This window comes from Drosophila miranda, assembly GCF_003369915.1.
Source record: "Drosophila miranda strain MSH22 chromosome Y unlocalized genomic scaffold, D.miranda_PacBio2.1 Contig_Y1_pilon, whole genome shotgun sequence".
NCBI lineage: Eukaryota > Metazoa > Arthropoda > Insecta > Diptera > Drosophilidae > Drosophila > Drosophila miranda.
This window is the reverse complement of record NW_022881603.1, coordinates 28,284,305-28,305,285: the sequence shown is the minus strand read 5'-3', so window position 1 is coordinate 28,305,285 and position 20,981 is coordinate 28,284,305. Positions and strand designations below refer to the sequence as shown.

Genomic DNA, 20,981 nt, shown 5'->3' with positions numbered 1-20,981 from the left:
TGTTCGATAGTTTTGCACTCCGATATTTACAGTTATCTACAGAAAATTTTAAGCAAAACGCGCAAAAAAAACTCTTGTTATTTTAGTGGAAGTTTAATGATCTTAATCCATGCTTTTATTTAAGTTCTGTTCAAAGGAAGTATTGTTACACTTTACTTATCATGGAAGTACATTTGGAAGTGCACGTGTCTGTGGAATCTACAGTTTTGTACAAAGGTATGTACACAATTGTATAAAAAATCTCGTCCCGTTGAATGTGTCCTGTTGGACTGGATTACTATGTCTTCGCCGGCTCTGTCTCACCAGCCGCAGTGGCCGCCAGTTGGGCCTGTCGTTGTTCCTCCTCCAGTTCCAAACGATCCACCTTTTTAATCTTGCTCAGTTTCCCTAAGATTTGGGGGAATCTTTGTTAAAGTATGCTCTCAAAATATGAGACGGTAAATGACCACACTTACTTGCACACTTTAGCATAATAGTACCCCACCAGATGGACCAGCCCCAGCCCACGAAACAGAAGAGTACACAACAGAACTGCGACACTGCCACAATAACGTTGATTATGAAGGATCCGATTCGAGCCCGGGCACTGTCGTACTGCGAGAAACGTGGAATGCCCACACACAAGCAGAGGAGTCCCGACAGGAGTGTGCCTAAGAAATCATAGAAGCCTTAGAAGCCGTATATTCAGGCAGGTGCACCTGTGGAAAACCCACCTAAGCCTGGAAAGACCACGTTGCAGAAGGCACAGAACCAAGCCAAATACAGCGGTAGCACAGGAATAGCTCCCTTCATTTTGGATGCGTGTTCCACGAGGTCGTTATGCAGCTTCCGGCGTGTGTCCTAAGTGCGGGAAATATAATTATGGAATGTTGTAACCATAGATCAAAGTGTATCATCACTTGCCTCACTGGGCGGCGGGGCTCTGATGCTCTGTCGGCGAGCATTCGATTCGCGACGCGGTTTCTTGCGACAGCAGAGCATCATTAGCCAGAAACGCTTGCAGCAGCCCCTTTAATGAAAATGGCAAGAGGTTCTTAGCTCCACATCAAGTATAGAGGTGTAGTGTCTGTCAGACTTACTCTTTGGGTGTTGTAGCCGGAGCATCCGCAGCTGCCGATGTCATTGAGGCCTCGGACGCACCTTCCAGAACCGATGTATCAGTTGGCTTGATGCCAAGCTCTGGATCTTGATCCCGCCAGGAAACGGAGCTACCTTTCGGCTTGCTGCGGTTCCTCCGATATGGTATGCAGAAGCAGCACTTCTTCAGCTCGGTTTCATTCCCCGTGTCGTCCACTTTGTTCACCGAGCGACAGCAAAAAACCTTGCTCAGACAGAGACCGCATTTGCCTCCACGTTTTGGTCCCGTACTCATAGTGGCCTCCTGCTTCACGCTTGGCGGTTCCGGCTTGTCCGTGTCCGCGGGCGGAGGTTTCTTCCGGCAGCTCCGGCAGCAGCTCGACTTGAGCCAGTCCGTCACCTTTTTCTTCTTCGACTTGGTCTCATCAATCACTTGGACATTGGTGGCGGTTGTGGCACTACTGTTTGCACTCCATAGCACGGGCTGGTCCTCGGCTGAGGGGTTCCGTTCTCGTCGATAACAGCAGCGGGAGCATCGAGAGCGACGACAGGGCATGAACAATGAGGAACAACAGCGACACAATCCCTTCTTATTGACATTTTTGTCCTTTTCTTCCAGGAACTCTTGGCTGCTGGTTCTGGTGGGAGAAGAGTAGATTGAAAATAGTCTCATAATAATTTTTAGTTGCTGGAAAGTAGCTCTTGTTCGTGGTTTCCGCATGCCATCCTTGACTGGGACCAAGGACCGGATATAAGCTTTTATGGCTTCAGCAAGGCTTGGCAAGGTGCTAAGAGCCGGAAGTTCTGTATGATTGGAAAGTTGTTAGAAGTGCTGCGGAGCCAAAGTTCAAGTTTATGGGATAGTCCTGAATCACTTCCGCCCATCGCTTTACATATATAATCACAGTCGGAGCATTACCACTACTTTATGTGTATATATTACTCGTATGGAAAACAGCAACATCTAATGGATGGATTATGTAGATTTAAGACTTTGTAATGTACTATTTTCTTGGCTCGTTCATTTGCTTATGAAAGCAGAGACTGTTTTTATTCCTTTATTTATTTATTCCTTAAAGAACCTTTTGTTCAGATTATTCGCTCACCAGAAATGTCAACTCAAAACATGAAAATCCCATCGAGACGCTTACACAATTTTTATAGGCCCAAAGCCCATAAAATGTATAGCCCGTATACTGTACTCATGTACATGTACTTGTGTGTATAGTATATGTTTTTGGGGCTTCGAACGCCTTTAATTTCGTTGTGCACGAGCCAACGACCAAACGCAATTTGGAGGTCGGTAATTTATTTGACCCGCTCTGAGCGGCAAGGATCCAATAAACTTCGAGTTGGAGTACTCGTGGAACAGTGACAACAATCGGAATGAAAGAAACTTTCTTGCCTGTTTTGTATTTAAATTAATCCACAAGGTCGTCGCTGGTGCGTTAACTACTCAAACCTATGCCATCTGGTGGAGAACGATAAAATATAATAGGAATCCGGAAGCTAATGCTCGTTACCTAAGGAAATACTTATCGCCATCTATGAACGAGTCCTGCGTCAGATCAACCGTATATATAACCGAATTTTTGCTCGTTTCGTTCAGCATTTTTGCAAATTATCCGAATTGTTTTCGGATTAATTGTTGGAAGTTCGCAGGCACAGCACTCTCTTTGGGTCTTTGGTACTTTGGTTCTTTTGGAAGATTCGGGAGTCGCCTCACGGGAGCTAGGCTGCGGTTAGCGCGATTGTCCGGCCGAAACTGATTTGTTATTGCGGCAAGAAACTTAAGTCGTGTTGCGAAAATACTTTTACCTCCGTGCGATATGCACGCTGTACCATGCCCGTACGGTGGGGGTTCCCTAGAGTGGACAGCGTAGCCCATTTCTCCTAGCGAGTACATGGGGAAGGGTGCGCACTGTAATGGGTCGGTCACACGTTTTCTTGGGGTCTCGCATGGCTAAGGATGCACACAAACACACGCAAACACACGGACCCGCTCATATCGGTTGGCTGGAAAAAACAATGCAGTGAAGAACATCGTTACCTTCGCCGACTGCGACCGACCTGACGACGGCGACGACGACGACGACAAGGCAGAGAACGGATTTCCTCAAAGGTGGTCGTCTGGTGTGGGCTCGTGGTCGTGGTCTAGCGTTTAGGGGAGGGATTCTACTCTAGTCGCTCCATAGACCCCACATCGTGTTTGTATTCAAAATTTATTGACGCACTTATGAGTGGCTTGACGGACCTGTGCCCGCCCGAACCACCACGAGAAAGCCAGCGGCAGCGCCAGCCCACACGGCACTGTAAAGTGTTGTTGCTGCTGCTGTTGTTTGGGTGTTTCCTGTATGCAAATTGACGACTGGCCAGGCGCTGTAAGCCTTGGCGAGCTCTTTATGTGGAGACTCTACGGTCGAGGCAAAAAATTAGTACTCTCCGTTAGCCTTCCCGCCTAAAATGTCCACTTGAAGCAGGACAGATCGTTATGGGGCTAGCCCATGAATAGTCATGCTTTTTTCATCAATATTAATCAGTTTTTCAAGAGTGTTTCCCTGTTACTCACTTTGCCATGCCACCACTTCCCGCTGCGGAGCCGCCCTGTCCGTCTGGAGAGCGTCGCTTGGCGTCCACCTTGAAGTCCACTCCGCTCTCGGGCGTCGGCATCACATGGCCGCCCAGCTCCGACTCGGACACGTCCAGGACTGTGGGCAGGTCAGAGCTCTCGCACTCTACACTGGACACTCGCATTCTCGCGGGTACACTGGATATCGTTGCTCGCTCGTCCGGGTGCACTACCGAGACCGCGGCCTCGATGGGCTGTGTGGCCGTAAAAGGAGACTTTGCCTGCTCCGCAGAGCTCTGGGGAGCATTCCCACCATCCGCTGTCCCTGTCCGAGACTCAGAGTCGCCTGGCTTGGCCAGCATCGTGCCAGAGGTGGCTGTGGGAGTGGGAGGGCCATCTGCGGTCAGGCCCATGTCGTTCTCCAGAGTCTTCAGATCGGTGAGGTTCTCGCTGATGGTCTTGTGGATCTCATCGGTGGCCTCCGTGACGGTCTTTTGTATGTTTTCGAGCGTTTTCTGTGACTTTTCCAGTATGGCGGCAGGCAGACTCCCAGCATCATTGGACTTCATCAAAGAACAGTGGGTCGCTGCTTCTGGAATTTAATAGAATAAGATTAATTCATTTATAAAAAAATCTTGTGTGTGGTGGCCCCTTAGACTGAATCTCACCTTCGTGTTCCTGAGCTATCTCTGGCACTGTTGCCACCTTTAGATTCAGCGGCGAATCCGCTCGGTTCTTCTGGCTAAGCATGCTCAGCCGGGAGCTCATCCGCACCAGCTTGAACATGTTCGCTCCTTGGCCTCTGCGTCCTGGAGTTGAGGGGACGGTCACCTCGCTGGTCACTGCCGGAATGGCTTCGGCTGCCTGGAGCACCACGTTGCCCACCTGGGCAGCTAGTGGAGTCATGTTTGTTGGAGCATCTCCTCCATTGGCACCTTTTTCGTGAACAATCCCCTGGGCTTTGATGGTCGTGGGTGCAGGAGGTCTTTTGGCCTCCGTTGTCGCCGCTCCCGATGGCTTGGCTTTCATCTGCTGGTATTTGGTGCGCGGGGGCGCTGCTGGTTGTCCCTGTGCATTGCTCTTGGTTGCTGGCTTTCCTTTCTCGGCTTTCGCTTCCTTCGCTGCTGTGGATGATGGCGCTTTGGGGGCTGGCTTCTTCCCTGTTCCCTGTTCCCTTCTGACAACTGGAAGACGCTCCGCGGTTTTAACAGCCTTCACAGATTCTGTCCTGGACTTGGGTTTGGCACTTGCTGGTTGCTTGGATGTGTTCTTTGCCTTGGGGCTTCCCTTTGGCGGGACTTTGCCCGCTCTGGTGCCCTTGGGTGTCATCGCCGGTGTTCCCTTGGTTTTCTCGGGGGACTTTGAACGTTTCTTGGAGGAGGATGGCGGCGACTTGGACTCCATCTTTCCCGACTGTCGCGTGGGGATGCGGGAGCGGGAGTTGCGGCGCGACAATGTCTCCGGGATCTCTGCCTTCCCTCTAATGGCCCCCGGACTTATGGACTTTCGACGCCCTAGCATGCCGCTGGTTGGACTCAATGGTATGGACTTCCTGCGACTGGGCTGCGGTGTGGTTCCCCGTATGGTTCTGTTCCTGGTCATGGTGACGGGCGAGACGCTAGAGGATCGCAGCGAGGAGTTTATGCTCAGTCGGGAGTTGGCCCGCGAGTTGCTTCGGGAGTTGGCCTGCTCCCGTGCCTGTTCCATGCGAGAACTTGCCCTAGAGGGTGGGCCCCTGGACACAGATCGCGATTCTCCGGGTCGCGCACTCTCCCGTGAGGGCGTCCTGCTGTGAACCATCGCCCGAGAGGGAGAGCGACTCGTGCTTGCCCGCGAGGTGCGCCCAGATGCGGTCGGAATCGTAGCCACAAAGTCCTTCGACGGCGAACTGGAACGAGACTCCACCCGGGATCCCGGACGACTTCGAATCGGAATGCGGGAGAGCGAGTCCCGACGTGTCGGCACCTCGGACTGCGTGTCGACAGCGGCTGCACGGTGACCAATCAGCGAGGATTCATGGTGCCCAAACAGCGATGATGCCCGGTGCCCAATTATCGAGGATCCGTGGGTAGGACTCTGCCCTGAGCTGCTGTGCTTGTTCGGGGTGCCGAGAATCGGTGACAAACTGCTGGGCTTGGCGATCTTGCCATGCTTCCCATGCGGCGGTGGCTTCGGATCCCTCTGGTAGATGGACTGTCGTCGCGAGCTACGCCCGGGGATCGGCGCCTGCACCGACTTGCGACGCAGCCACGATGCTGGCAGTGTTGCGAGCGATGGACGGCGGTAGCTGAAGTCCGAGGTGGTGGCGGTTATGGTGCTCAGGTTGGAGCTGCGTCGGTCCGAGGCTGTTTGCGTGGAGCTCCTTCGCTCGGGCGAGGTGGAACTGGAACGACCCTGAGCGTGGCCGGCGTCGAAGGATGTACGGGGACTCGGTGCCAGAGCCAGGTCGTCCAGGCTGCACCAGTTGGAGCTGGGTGGGATGTGGGCGAGCGCTTCCTCCCGGTTGATCACCTTCAGGAGTCCGCGCTGTTTTCGCGTGGGGTTGTGGTTTGGCTTCAGTGGGCGTGGCAGTGCGCCCGGCGGAAAGGTTGCTGCTTCCTTGCCCAGGTCCATGGTGGAGTAGTGCAGTCGCGGAATCGCGCTTTGATAGGGATCGGTTATCAGCGGCAGGCTCTCCATGCTCTTGATCCTCTGGCCATACGACATCTGCTGGGGACTATTGGGGGCCATGGACCTTCGTCGCTGCGCCCTCTGCGTGTAGGTGTCTATGGAGGAGGTGAGCGAGTCCCTCTGCTGGAGGATTCCCTTCGAGGGCGTCGCCAGCTTGCTGCGACTGTGCCGTCCACTCATGTTGAACTGCACCGAGGGCCGTGGCGAGTCATCGGTTGTGTGGAGTGGATGCGGCTGTGGCTGCGGCTGCTGCTGGCTGGGGTACGCCGAGTGGGCCAGATATCCTGGCAGCTCCGGCAGGCGGGAGTCGCTGGGAGTCTTGCGACGCGGCAGGATCGGCGGCTTGGTGGCCATTGATGAGGTAGTCGATGTCGACTGTATGGAAGCGTACCTCCTGGCGGCGGCTCTCCTGGCGGGGCTGTACGCCGGCGAGGTCTGCGGCGAGCGCACTGTGAGGATGGTAAATGCAGTCTTCTTGTGTGGCCGTGGCTGGTCCACGCTGGATGTGGATTAGCAGAGATTAGAACTGGCCAGAAGAGGCAGAGTGTTGTTCCCACTTACCGATAGTCTCCGCCCACGGAGATTGAGTCCTTGATGATGATCGGGGACATTTCTCTCTTCATGGTGGGTGGACGTGAGCAGACGCTCTCCTCCGTGTCTCTGCGGCTACTCTGGTGGCAAGAAGGCGGCGGGTCAGCTGGTGGAGGCGACGGCGGGCTGTAGTCCTCAAGCAGCTGCCGCTCGCTGACCGCACTCATCCGTTCCAGCTGCTGCTCCAGGTATTGCTTCGGTGAGAGTATGACGTCCATGTCCTGCATCGGTGACTGCTTCTCCCCATCGGGGAACAACCGCTCCTCGCCTCCGTTGCTGGAACTGTTCATGTCCTGGATCATCGTGGCGAGCGGTGAGAGCGGCACCTCCTCTTGCTTCATGGACATGATGTTCTTCGAGCTGGGCCGCAGCTTGGGGATGCGCGTGAACTCCGGATAGTGCTGTGGAGCAGGTCGAAACCAGTCCCTGCCCGAGTAAGAGTCGCTTAGCAAGCTAAAACGGATAAAATACAGAATCATTCATTGACTGATGGATGGGATTGGCTCTTACCCGTGGTGATGGTCATCTGAGGTCATGGTGGAGACACTCTGCTTGCCCGCCGTTCGGCTGGGAGTCTGCGTTCGCTCCTCCTCCCGATCGAAGTCCAAGCGTGTCATGTACTGCGATTCCTCACTGGGGTTCGCCAAGTCGTACATATCCGGTTTATTAAGGAAGTCGTCCGTGGCCAGAAGTCGATAGTTGGGAGAGCCCAGCTGTTCCGAGCTGGAGCCGCCGCTGGAATTGGGCAAGATCTGGATATCGGGCGGCAGCAGGTGCGGGATGAGTGATGCCCGGGGGGTTCTCGTGTAGGGAATATTCGAGAAGATCCTCTGCCTGACCCGAGCCTCATTGCCCATCAGCGCATTGAGGGTCACAGCGGCCACTAGGGCATCCTCCTCAGATCTGGGGACTTCCAGCGAAGAAGATCGTAACGTCTCAAAGGCCGCAGTCCCGAAGTATTCCTCCACCTGCGACGGCGGGCGCACAGGGTCCCCAAAGAGACTGCTATATGGCTGGGAGTCCCGCTCCGATCCCAGCTCCAGGTCTGTGCTGGCCGTCGGCTGGCGGATGAAGCTCTGTGTGGATGTGTACGTCGAGGGGGCCATGGTCGTGTGGCCGTACGAGTGGGAGTGTGGGTGGGAATGGGTGTGGGTGTGGTAGCTGTAGTCAACCGGAATGATGGCCGGCTGAAACCTGTTGTTGGGATCGCTGCCTGTTGAGCCGGGTCGTGGATGGGTGTGGGTAGGGGCATGGGTGGTCGCTGGGGGTGTGGTGTTCCGGATGGCGTTGCCATCGGAGAGGGGGATGGCGATGATGATAAGTACGAGAGGGTCTGCTGCATGATTTGACATTGGTACGGTCGCTCGATCGATCCCTCTCACTTCCACTATGAGTCCTTGTCCATTCTTCTGGCCATATCAAAGGATTACGCAGGATTACTTTGCTATATTTTGTTCTCCTTCGCTTCGTTTCGTTCGGGTGCAACAGAACCAATGACGCCAAAAGCTGTTTATTCATAGCAACAGAAATATTCAAAAATCACTCGCACACAAACGTATTTACACGTATTTGTGTATGTATTCTAGGGACAGACCAGACCTTCCGGCCATTGCAATGTCAGTGAGACGGGACGTACACGCGACGCCCACGGTCTCCTGGGGCAACTGCCTCCCAACTTTCCGATTTGCACAGCCAAACTACGGGAATGGCGAAAACAGTAATTATTATTATTTGAACGAACATTTTCTAATGACATTTCTCTCCATTTCGATCCTATAAATAGCTGCGTGTGCCGCGCTGATAAACCCCATGCAATCGGAATGCACCTGCTCCAGCAGCACATCTAACTCCAACTCCACATCCAACTCCCCCCAAGCCGTTAAGCCAACGCTAACGAGAGCAGAACTTGATGAGCGCTCAACAGTCTTCAGCCTTATGGATGGGAGATGCATGGTGTGGCATGGCTATGGTATGGCATTGGAACGGATTGGATTGCATGTTGCAAATTGCCGCATTAGTGACTGCACTTGAGGAGTGCATCGCTCGAAGATGTTTGGGGCTGGCTGCCAGACACCAACTATCAGCTGAACATGATGTTTTAATTCCTCTCTCTCTCTCTCTCTCTCTCTCTCTCTCTCTGTCTCTCTTACTGTTTCCTTTCAGATACTCCGAACATTGGATGGGACTGGAGTACGCAAATAGTAGTTATATTTTGCGGCATGACGTACGCCGCTTGAGGATTGCGGTATTCCGGAACCGAACCGTAGGGACGTGGGGAGGGATGCCTGGTGTGAATGAGTGCCTTTCTTCGCATTGATTTTCCTTTGCCTAATATTTAACCTACATTTTATGGGGCGCCACTCGAATCTCGGTGACACACTTTGGCTCGCAGGAAGTGACTAGACCGGTGTGCTGTGTTATGGCCATGACGCGTGCCGGGCCCGGACCCGGTCCTGTGCCTGTGCCTGTACGTTGGTTTTTCGCAAATTTTCCTTCTCTTCTAAACTCTTTTCTGGATTACAGGCACTTTTCCTGCATCTCATTACGGCTGGGGACACACTTTAAGAACCGTTTATAATTGGAGTCCCCTCGAGGAAATTGGTATTGGTATACGGTAAGTGATGCCCAGCCTTATGTAATTGTTATTTAAATTAGTTTCAATTGTGCACGAGAGTAACTCTAATACAGTATCATTACACAGAAAAGCCGCGAAAAATGAACATTGGAAACGGAGAGCGAGAGCGATAGAGCCCACGATGGGACTTTGGCACTGACTGAAATGGAACTGCCTCCACGGCGCCGCGGCGCGGTAAGTGAGCAAAGAAACCTTCAAGAGAAATATTGCCTACACTTCAAATTCAAACAAAGCACAACACCAGGGGAAGCGCCACTATAATAATACTAGTAGTGTGCACACGCAGACACGCTGAGATACTGCTACAAAAGAAACAACCAAGAGCACTGTTTTGCAGAAGTCGACTATTTGATACCCACTTATATGACAATACTCTTTGAACATTCAACAAACGCTGTGAGATGTAGCTTCCATATCCTTAAAAAGCCAATAATTCTACGAATTTGTTAATTCATACACACTCTCCTGCCTGTCCACCATCACTGTGAGATGTAGCTTCCATATCCTTAAAAAGGCAATAATTCTACGAATTTGTTAAGTCATACACACTCTCCTGCCTGTCCATCATCACTTGCACGAATACAATACACTATCCGAGTACAGGGTATAAAAAGAAAAGCAATCGGGGGAGGAGAGCCCGCCAGCCAGTGCTGCCAATTCGCCGCACTATTTCGCCGCACGGCGGGGCGTTGCAATGTCCGTAGATTCTCTCCGCCCGTGTTTGCATGTTTGTTCATCTGCTTTCTGCTGCTTAGACAACTTTTGATTGTTTCCCAGCGCTGGCTGTGACACCTGTTGGCATGTCTCTGACACGCGATGTTCTTACACACTCACACACATATACTCAATATATCCATATATGTAGGTCTTATATTTTTATACCCGATACTCAAAATGAGTATTGGGGTATATTAGATTTGTGGTAAAAGTGGATGTGTGTAACGTCCAGAAGGAATCGTTTCCGACCCCATAAAGTATATACATATATTCTTGATCAGCATCAATAGCCGAGTCGATTGAATCCTGTCGGTCTGTCCGTCTGTCCGTCTGTCCGTCCCCTTCAGCGCCTAGTGCTCAAAGACTATAAGAGCTAGAGCAACGATGTTTTGGATCCAGACTTCTGTGATATGTCACTGCTACAAAAATATTTCAATACTTCGCCCCGCCCACTTCCGCCCCCACAAAGGACGAAAATCTGTGGCATCCACATTTTTAAAGATACGATAAAACCAAAAACGCAGAATCGTAGAGGATGACTATATGTTCTAGAATGTAAAATTTCAACCAGATCGTATAATTATTATAGCCAGAATCAAGAAAACAATTTCATTATCTCTAACACACAGGTTTCATGGTCGGTTTTGCCAATTGCAAAATATGAGTTCAAGGATCTCAGAACCTATAAGAGCCAGAGCAACCAAATTTGGTATCCACACTCCTGTGATATCGGAGCTTGACCGTTTCGCCACACCCCCTTCCGCCCCGCAAAGGACGAAAATCTGGGGCATCCACAAATCTCAGAGACTATTAAGGCTAGAGTTACCAAATTTGGTATCCGCACTTCTGTTAGATCTCACTATAAAACGTATATCTCAGAATTTCGCCCCACCCCCTTCCGCCCCCACAAAGGACGAAAATCTGTTGCATCCACAATATTGCACATTCGAGAAAACTAAAAACGCAGAATAATAGATAATGACCATATCTATCAGATTGCTGAATCTGGATCAGATCGGATCATTTTTGTAGCCAAAAGCAAGAAATCAATTTGCAGTGGCTACGCAGCGCCCGACGTCACGCTCAGACTGATTTTCTGTCTCTCTCGCACGCATTCTTTCCCGTGTCGTTCAATATTAGCGGCGTCTGCCGGAGGAGAGCCATACTGACTAAGTATCGGGTATAACTGTAGAGTTGCGGTGTCCGCAGCAACTCACAACGTTCCCCCTCGTTTTGATACGCTTGCACACACTTCCTGACTTCCCGTCCTTAAATCATATATTTTGGATGCTCCCACTGCCGGAGATCTTCACGGGTCTGCACGCACGTGAGACACCGCATGAGGGCCACTTCAAGCCACGAGACGGGGCTAGGATGTGGGATGTGGCAGCCAGGACATCGCCGAGCCGAGTACAGGCAGGGTAAAGTGCGGTTTTCCTTGGCTTTGGAATAGGGTCAAAACCGCAACAAATTTCCTTTTGCCTTGTGCAGCGGCAAAGAGTCAACAACACTTGGGCCTCCGGCTCTCCTATGCCATGGCGCACTGTTGCAACATCAAGACAACAGCAACAGCAGCAGAAAAAGCAAAAGCAACAGAAACAGAAACAACGCCTATACTCGTAAACCCTTTCACAAGACCCTCTTAGGTTCGGGCTGGGGGCTGACTTTTAAGTGGCAGTGACGGGGGAAAATCCTTGGCTAATGTCGTGATAGCCCCCGACTACCCCATGGCGACCGACTCCAGCAAAAAGTTGAGTTCGTTTCCCCAGACCAGAGTCCAAAGCCATAGGAATTCCTGGCGACATCTATGAGTTAACTTTGCCGTTGGATGGTTCGGCGTGGTTCCCTTTTCAAGATATTTCCAATTTAGATGGTTTAGTTTTCTTGTTGTTTTCGAGTTAAGTTTCGGTTTGTCGATAGTTTCGAAGGGGATTTTGGATTGTTCGCGATTTATTGTACTTTAGCATTTTTGAAAATATTGAAAAAATTAAATTGAACTCAAACGGAATACCCAAAAAATCAACGCGCATTGGCATCGATCCGATGCACAGCACTCGCCGTTCGTAGAAAAACTAATCCGCTAAAGGCAAATACCTTCTTATACGTGGGGCTATCGTCGTCCTGCGCTCTGGGGTTGACCAGTCGAGGCGGCCGCCGAAGGAGTCGCCGACCGAGGACGACGATTGTCGAAGCCGCTGTTTGGGCGAACGTACACACGTACGGGTATACGTGGGTCAGTAAACCTACTTCCGGTTGACATAAATACGCCTTGGACATGAAAACTTGGCACTGGCGGCGCGCCGCAAGTTGATTTTATTGTTTCAAAGTTTTTACCATGACTCAAGCCAAATGGACACCCATAGTCCCTTGGGAGCACAGCACACGACAATGGAGGAGAGGAGTGCAGATCTGGATTTCTGTTTGGGGAAATTGAATTCACGAAATCGTGTCTCCCCAGTGATGGGGCTTCCTATTGCTGCCTTCCTTCCTTCTCTCAAATGAGGAGGAACTCATCAGCTTGATCTGGGCTTGGCTCCTCGTAGGGGGACTAATCATCTCGGCCTTCTGCTGACCCTAATCAGCCATGCCAAACCCAAATGCAACCCGAGAAAGCGAAAATCCCTCTGGCTGTGCTTTCATAATAATTCATATAATTTTAAACTGCACCTTTGCGCACAAAACACAAGGAGCGGCTAGTAATCTTGCTACAATAAGATTTTCCCACACGATATTTGACTTTGGTTTCTCCGCTTGTCAGTTCATCCCAGTGTCCCACACCTGTACTGTATAGAGTCACATCAATGCTTGACCCACATCGTGCCCCAAATTAATATCAATTGCTGGTCCGAGATTGCGTGTACGAATATACAAATGTACGAATCCATTGAAAGGCATTTAATTGTAATTGACTGTGACCGAGGATTACACAATGACTAAGTGGCAGTCAGTGGACGCACCTTGGGCGAAATTAAGTAATACTTGTAATTATTATTATGTGTATATACTATATACACATATAAATTGTTCTACGCACAACAAATAAAGGTCACACTTTACTAAGGCTAACCAAATGAAGTTTTCGGTAATTGGTTATTAGCTTCCCGTATATGTGGGAAGCTTTTGAGATGAGATGCTTGTGTACAGATACATTTTAAAGTAGGAACAATTCCAAATGCTGAAGGTAGCTTCGACTATTGCCGCTTCATACCAATCCTGCATAGATCTCCCTCTCAATAAACATATACAATAGTTTAAAGTTGATCTTGGCCGCCTTGATGCGATGCGCATCGTTGGGCAGCTTCGACTATTGCCGCTTCATACCAATCCTGCATAAATCTCCCTCTCAATAAACATATACAATAGTTTAAAGTTGATCTTGGCCGCCCTGATGCGATGCGCATCGTTGGGCACAGTAAAGCCGTCGAACCAGTTGAGCGGAAACCATCGCTTTCAGCTCGAGTAATCATCACTCTTCGATTAGATTTTAAATTAGCAAAGGTTCACAGCTGAGAGGTTCAGCTTAAAATCCAGCATGGTCTTTATTTTGCAAATGTATTGTGATTACTTAGAGCTAGAGTACATATTAATGTATCAATAATTTAAAAGCGCATTCACTTAGATACTATTCAAATATTGTCATAGTCTTCGTCTAATTCGAAAATGGTTTTAGTTGGGGTCGTTGATGCCACAGTGGCCTTTGGAATGATGGGAGCGCTGCTCTTTCCAGCCGTTCCAGCTGCTACAATATTCGTCAGATCGATATTGATAACTGGAGCCGCAATGTCAAAATTGAAGGCGGAGTTGGCATCTGCCTCTGCCTCTGGCGTGCACAGGGTGGTGGTCGGCATCTGCACGTTGCTATAATCGATTTTGACTATTGGTTTATTGAGTTCATAGCTGCAGATCGGAGCAGGTATGGCAGTGTCGTGCGACTGTTTCTTATGGTAGGAGTTTTGGTTGGGCGGTCTGCCCCGCGGTGTGTAGGACGGAGTTGATTCCGAGCGAGCCAACTTGGCGGGCACTTGTCCCATCTGAAGCTGGTGCGTGTGTGCCACAGAAGGCACAATTACCGATGCGATGTGTGTGGGTGGGGGGTACTGCTGCTGCTGCTGACGCTTCAGGCCGGTGCCATTCAAGCTCATTGAGCGCATGTAGGGACCGATAGCGGATCCGCCTCCATTCGGCAATGACCGCATAGATGTGGATGGCAGGCTAAGATCGTATGGCGTATCTGAGTCCGGATATTGCTCTGGTGAGCTGTCATCGTTGTAGGAGCTTGCCTCCTCGGCCACACTGATGTCTGGTATATTCCGGACGAGCTCCTTCAGGAAATCGAATCGCTGCTCCGACATGATGCACTGCTTCATATGCGAAGTGGACAGTGTCTTGGCATTGCGCGAATTCGTTATACGCATCGTCTTCGTTAGCAGCGACTCCACGAATAGCTCTAGCGTCCGGGAAATGATAACGGGTACCGCCTGTGCAACCTTACCAATCTCCTCATCGCTCTGCATGATCTTCTTGATGCGACCCTGCGGAGTAAAATATTAAAATCGAGTCAACGATAAATCACACCGGGCTCGTGCTGCTCTGCCGCTGCGCCCACAACACGGAGCCTCTGATTATGTGAGTATGTATGTACACATGCATAAAAACTGATAACCATTGTCGGTTCACGCCAGAGCCGAAAATATTGACCACTTCCGCTTCGTCCGTACTCACCGCTGGGAAGCGCGCGTTGTATTTTTTCTTTTTCGATGGCATTTCGGGCTTTGTGAAGTAATATACCAAGTCCTAGCGAAATTAACAAATGTGCGTGTGTTTTTTACACAAGAACAGTTCCGTTTAGTGATGTAAAAACACATCGATGTTTTTTGCCGATGTTTACCGATGGTTTTGCTGGTACCGATGTAGAGCGATGCATCGATGTTTTGCAAAACATCGATCGTTTAATTTCAAATCATTGCGTATTTGTCTTCTGTAAGCAGCAACACAGCAATGCCAAATAAAGTAAACATATTTGACTTAAAATGAATCAAATTTACTATAGATGGTATACATTTGTTTAAATATAAAACTGCGAACGCCGTTAACATCATTCAAAGGCAACCCGTTGTGTGTTTGGGAAGGTATGAGGAATACTGTTCAGTCACAGCCATATACCTTATTATACCCGATACTTAAAATGAGTATTGGGGTATATTAGATTTGTGGTAAAAGTGGATGTGTGTAACGTCCAGAAGGAATCGTTTCCGACCCCATAAAGTATATATATTTTTGATCAGCATCAATAGCCGAGTCGATTGAGCCCTGTCTGTCTGTCCGTCTGTCCGTCCGTCCGTCCGTCCGTCCGTCCCCTTCAGCGCCTAGTGCTCAAAGACTACAAGATCTAGAGCAACGATGTTTTGGATCCAGACTTCTGTGATATGTCACTGCTAAAAAAATTTTTCAAAACTTCGCCCCGCCCACTTCCGCCCCCACAAAGGACGAAAATCTGTGGCATCCACATTTTTAAAGATACGATAAAACCAAAAACGCAGAATCGTAGAGGATGACTATATGTTCTAGAGTGTAAAATCTGAACCAGATCGTATAATTATTATAGCCAGAATCAAGAAAACAATTTCATTCTTTCTCGCTCTGTCTCTCTCTAACACACAGGTTTCATGGTCGGCTTTGCCAATTGCAAAATATGAGTTCAAGGATCTCAGAACCTATAAGAGCCAGAGCAACCAAATTTGGTATCCACACTCCTGTGATATCGGACCTTGACCGTTTCGTGTCCAACTTTCGCCACACCCCCTTCCGCCCCCGCAAAGGACGAAAATCTGGGGCATCCACAAATCTCAGAGACTATTAAGGCTAGAGTAACCAAATTTGGTATCCGCACTTCTGTTAGATCTCACTATAAAACGTATATCTCAGAATTTCGCCCCACCCTTTTCCGCCCCCACAAAGGACGAAAATCTGTTGCATCCACAATATTGCACATTCAAGAAAACTAAAAACGCAGAATCATAGATAATGACCATATCTATCAGATTGCTGAATCTGGATCAGATCAGATCATTTTTATAGGCAAAAGGAACAAATCAATTTGCACTGGCTACGCAGCCCCCGACGTCACGCTAAGACTGATTTTCTGTCTCTCTCGCACGCACTCCTTGTCGTGTCGTTTAATATTAGCGGCGTCTGCCGGAGGAGAGCCATACTGACTTAGTATCGGGTATACCTGTAAAGTTGCGGTCTCCGCAGCAACTCACAACGTTCCCCCTCGTTAATATTACAGAATATACAGTACAATCTCATACACAAATACTCATAAATACAATTGTCCATGTCACTTCATGTGAATGAATATGACGACACGAAAATTACATTAGCATCTAAGAATAGACAATTGCACTTGTAAACTCGAACCCACCAAAAAGGATGAAGCAATAAACTATTTACTTTGTTGCTGCCAAGTACCTAAGTAAATGCACTGAAATGTAACCCCCGCACAGAGTAAGTGCACCCTATCTAAAAATACACTCACATGGAGCCTGGCGTTCCTTCCCATACAATAAGAGTACCACTGCTAGCTATATAAGGAGATGAATTTGTTCAATAAAACTCAATATCAGAAACAGTTCCACAACTGCCTGTCACTAATTGTCCCATCGCAATCATCAGAGGCTGTCGCCGTGTCTTCAGATCCTCATTTCGCGCACCGTAGGATACCCACTCCGCAGTCCAACTGGTTCAAGTTCTAGTTGCGACGACCAAACTGTAGACGGTTTATGTACCGTATACAACCCAGCTTCCAACAACACAATTTTTAAGTTTTAAGATTTTTATACCCGATACTCAAAATGAGTATTGGGGTATATTAGATTTGTGGTAAAAGTGGATGTGTGTAACGTCCAGAAGGAATCGTTTCCGACCCCATAAAGTATATATATTCTTGATCAGCATCAATAGCCGAGTCGATTGAGCCCTGTCTGTCTGTCCGTCCGTCCGTCCGTCCGTCTGTCCGTCCCCTTCAGCGCCTAGTGCTCAAAGACTATAAGAGCTGGAGCAACGATGTTTTGGATCCAGACTTCTGTGATATGTCACTGCTACAAAAATATTTAAAAACTTCGCCCCGCCCACTTCCGCCCCCACAAAGGACGAAAATCTGTGGCATCCACAATTTTAAAGATATGAGAAAACCAAAAACGTAGAGTTGTAGAGAATGACCATATCTTTAGACTGCGGAATCTGAATTGGATCGTATTATTGTTAAAGCCAGCATCAAGAAAACAATTTCATTTTTTCTCGCCCTGTCTCTCTCTAACACACACGTAGCATAGGCGGCTTTGCTTAGAGTAAAACATTAGCGCCTAGATCTCAGAGACTACAAAAGCTAGAGCAACCAAATTTGGTATCCACACTCCTAATATATCGGACCGAGACGAGTTTGTTTCGAAATTTCGCCACACTCCCTTCCGCCCCCGCAAAGGATGAAAATCTGGGGATATTCACAAATCTCAGACTATTAAGGCTAGAGTAACCAAATTTGGTATCCGCACTCCCGTTAGATCTCACTATAAAACGTATATCTCAAAATTTCTCCCCACCCCCTTCCGCCCCCACAAAGGACGAAAATCTGTTGCATCCACAATATTGAGGATACGAGAAAACTAAAAACTCAGAATCATAGATAATGACCATATCTATCAGATTGCTGAATCTGGATCAGATCAGATCATTTTTATAGCCAATAGGAACAAATCAATTTGCAGTGGCTACGCAGCGCCCGACGTCACGCTCAGACTGATTTTCTGTCTCTCTCGCACGCACTCTTTGTCGTGTCGTTTAATATTAGCGGCGTCTGCCGGAGGAGAGCCATACTGACTTAGTATCGGGTATAACTGTAGAGTTGCGGTGTCCGCAGCAACTCACAACGTTCCCCCTCGTTTTGTATAATAATAACGCAATAATAATAATATAATCAAATGGGAAAGTTTTGAAACATCGGTCATATGCTTTCATTCAAATTTACATCACTAAGTTCCGTTCCTTGGTGCCCAACAGTGTGACCGCGGATTTATTGACCAAATATACCAACATGCCCGCTGAAATATACCGGAAAATATCTAAAATATTTAGAACAAGTACACTGTTCTGTGACAGTCTGGCAATATTGCGCGAGTGCTCAGTGAATGGCAAGTGCCGCAAGAAGAACAGTGCTGCCAACTCTCAACAGGATAATGGCTGTTTTTAGCTTGATGCGCGTAATTAATGCTTTTGACAGTTTTTTTATACCCGATACTCAAAATGAGTATTGGGGTATATTAGATTTGTGGTAAAAGTGGATGTGTGTAACGTCCAAAAGGAATCGTTTCCGACCCCATAAAGTATAAATATTCTTGATCAGCATCAATAGCCGAGTCGATTGGGCCATGTCTGTCTGTCCGTCTGTCCGTCCGTCCGTCTGTCCGTCCGTCCGTCTGTCCGTCCCCTTCAGCTCCTAGTGCTCAAAGACTATAAGAGCGAGAGTAACAATGTTTTGTATCCAGACTTCTGTGATATGTCACTGCTACAAGAATATTTCAAAACTTTGCCCCGCCCACTTCCACCCCCACAAAGGGCGAAAATCTGTGGCATCCACAATTTCGACGATACGAGAAAACTAAAAACGCAGAATCGTAGAAGATGACTATATCTTCTAGAGTGCAAAATCTGAACCAGATCGTATAATTATTATAGCCAGAATCAAGAAAACAATTTCATTTTTTCTCGCCCTGTCTCTCTCTAACACACACGTAGCATAGCCGGCTTTGCTTAGAGTAAAACATTAGCGCCTAGATCTCAGAGACTATAAAAGCTAGAGCAACCAAATTTGGTATCCACACTCCTAATATATCGGACCGAGACGAGTTTGTTTCAAAATTTCGCCACACCCCCTTCCGCCCCCGCAAAGGATGAAAATCTGGGGATATTCACAAATCTCAGAGACTATTAAGGCTAGAGTAACCAAATTTGGTATCCGCACTCCTGTTAGATCTTACTATAAAACGTATATCTCAAAATTTCGCCCCACCCCCTTCCGCCCCCACAAAGAACGAAAATCCGTTGCATCCACAATATTGAGGATACGAGAAAACTAAAAACGCAGAATCATAGATAATGATCATATATATCAGATTGCTGAATCTGGATCAGATCAGATCATTTTTATAGCCAAAAGGAACAAATCAATTTGCACTGGCTACGCAGCCCACGACGTCACGCTCAGACTGATTTTCTGTCTCTCTCGCACGCACTCTTTGTCGTGTCGTTTAATATTAGCGGCGTCTGCCGGAGGATTGCCATACTGACTTAGTATCGGGTATAACTGTAGAGTTGCGGTGTCCGCAGCAACTCACAACGTTCCCCCTCGTTTCAAGTTATATTTAATATTTTTTTACAGTATTTCCATTGACCCTTCTAGCTCTACGGGATTAGTTTTAGATTCGAATATGGACGACATAGTCGTACCAATCATGTCTAGCTAATTATTGGACACTTCGTAGTCAACCCATAGCCGTATATTTAAATAACAATTAGTAATATCCTTTCACTGACAATAAAACATTACCTATTATTCATAGAATGCTGATGCCAGTTCATACACCGAACATGTCGCAAAGGAACTTTCTGGATTGGATCCCAGGGTCGTCGGCTCTGGCATTCGGCTAGCGCCGCGTCATCATGAGCCAGCCATGACGCCCATTCATGCGTCGCCGAATCAAAAGCTGGGATAGCTTCGAGACGAGTAAGTGAATCATTATGTAATTGTGGACACAATTTAAAAATATTTCTTCTTTCACAGAGGACCTACATATGTATCGTAAGCTTCGCCACAAACGAAGTCGTATCCGATTTCGACCCGCCAGACGGGGTCCTATCAAAGTATCCCAGCCGGACAGAATCGTATCCCAGCAGGACAGAATCGCACCCCGTAGCATCTGAGTCTAACAAGCCATCGACAACAAGGACTTTGACTATGGCAACCAAGCGAGGGCTACGCGGGCTACTACACTCTAGATACATATCCTTGTTGTTAGGTTTAAGGATATACGCGTTTAAACATTTAGATAGTAGATACAAATTTTATTCACTTGTTTATTTATTTATACTAACGTATCCTATACTAAGCTAAGTTCTGATGAATAAAATGATTGAAAACTCATCCTTTCTGTCTTCTGTTTTGGGGACACTATCCCGGTTAAAAAAGGCGTGGCACGCCCAGATCGGTTCACAAATAGCGGAGAAAAATACATATTTTCGATTCGGGAAAATGTCCTTGATAAGGACTCCATCAAATCAGGGACAGTTTTTCGACCACAGGAAGCCGTCGCACGCCTAAATCGGCCCACAAATAGCCGGAAAAACTAGATCTGTATGGTTCGTTTGTTGTAGTCCTTAGCGAATGATCAAGGACAGATCTATGTGTCTGGAAAAAATATCCTGAATCCTTGGTCCTTGATAAGGACTGCATTAGATCAAGGAACCTATTCCGAGTACGGGATGCCGACGCACGCCTAGATCGGGCCACAAATAACGGAGAAAACAACAAAAGTTGTTGTTGTCAATTGTTGTACAAAATTTGTTCTTGTTGTTGTACAACAACTTTCAAATGCCCAAAAACGGGAATTTTAAATGTGGAATACCAGGCAAACAGAAATCAGCACAAGGTCACTGGTTTTTAAAAAA

At 48.2% G+C, this 20,981-nt stretch overlaps 2 protein-coding genes and 1 long non-coding RNA gene across 3 annotated transcripts; 1 reads left to right on the top strand and 2 right to left on the bottom strand.

The window, feature by feature from the left end:
* Positions 1–134: 134 nt before the first annotated feature.
* Positions 135–8,478, bottom strand: LOC117190809 (protein stum-like). Its single transcript, XM_033395851.1, is given in 10 exon segments — positions 135–387; positions 456–650; positions 714–840; positions 904–1,009; positions 1,080–1,715; positions 3,647–4,238; positions 4,315–6,815; positions 6,878–7,360; positions 7,418–8,141; positions 8,144–8,478. Coding segments are annotated over 10 exon segments (5,580 nt in total). The 5' UTR covers positions 8,250–8,478; the 3' UTR covers positions 135–277.
* Positions 136–20,284, top strand: LOC117190810. The gene is made up of 6 exons (XR_004473847.1): positions 136–216; positions 8,691–9,374; positions 9,431–9,521; positions 9,596–9,716; positions 19,877–20,040; positions 20,098–20,284. It is a non-coding gene; the product is annotated as an uncharacterized LOC117190810 (long non-coding RNA).
* LOC117190808 (dr1-associated corepressor-like) lies at positions 13,774–15,113 on the bottom strand. The gene is made up of 2 exons (XM_033395850.1): positions 14,982–15,113; positions 13,774–14,791 (listed from the first exon to the last, which is right to left on the bottom strand). Exons 1-2 carry the CDS (start codon positions 15,021–15,023, stop codon positions 13,886–13,888), a joined length of 948 nt encoding a protein of 315 aa, XP_033251741.1. The 5' UTR covers positions 15,024–15,113; the 3' UTR covers positions 13,774–13,885.
* Positions 20,285–20,981: the final 697 nt, after the last annotated feature.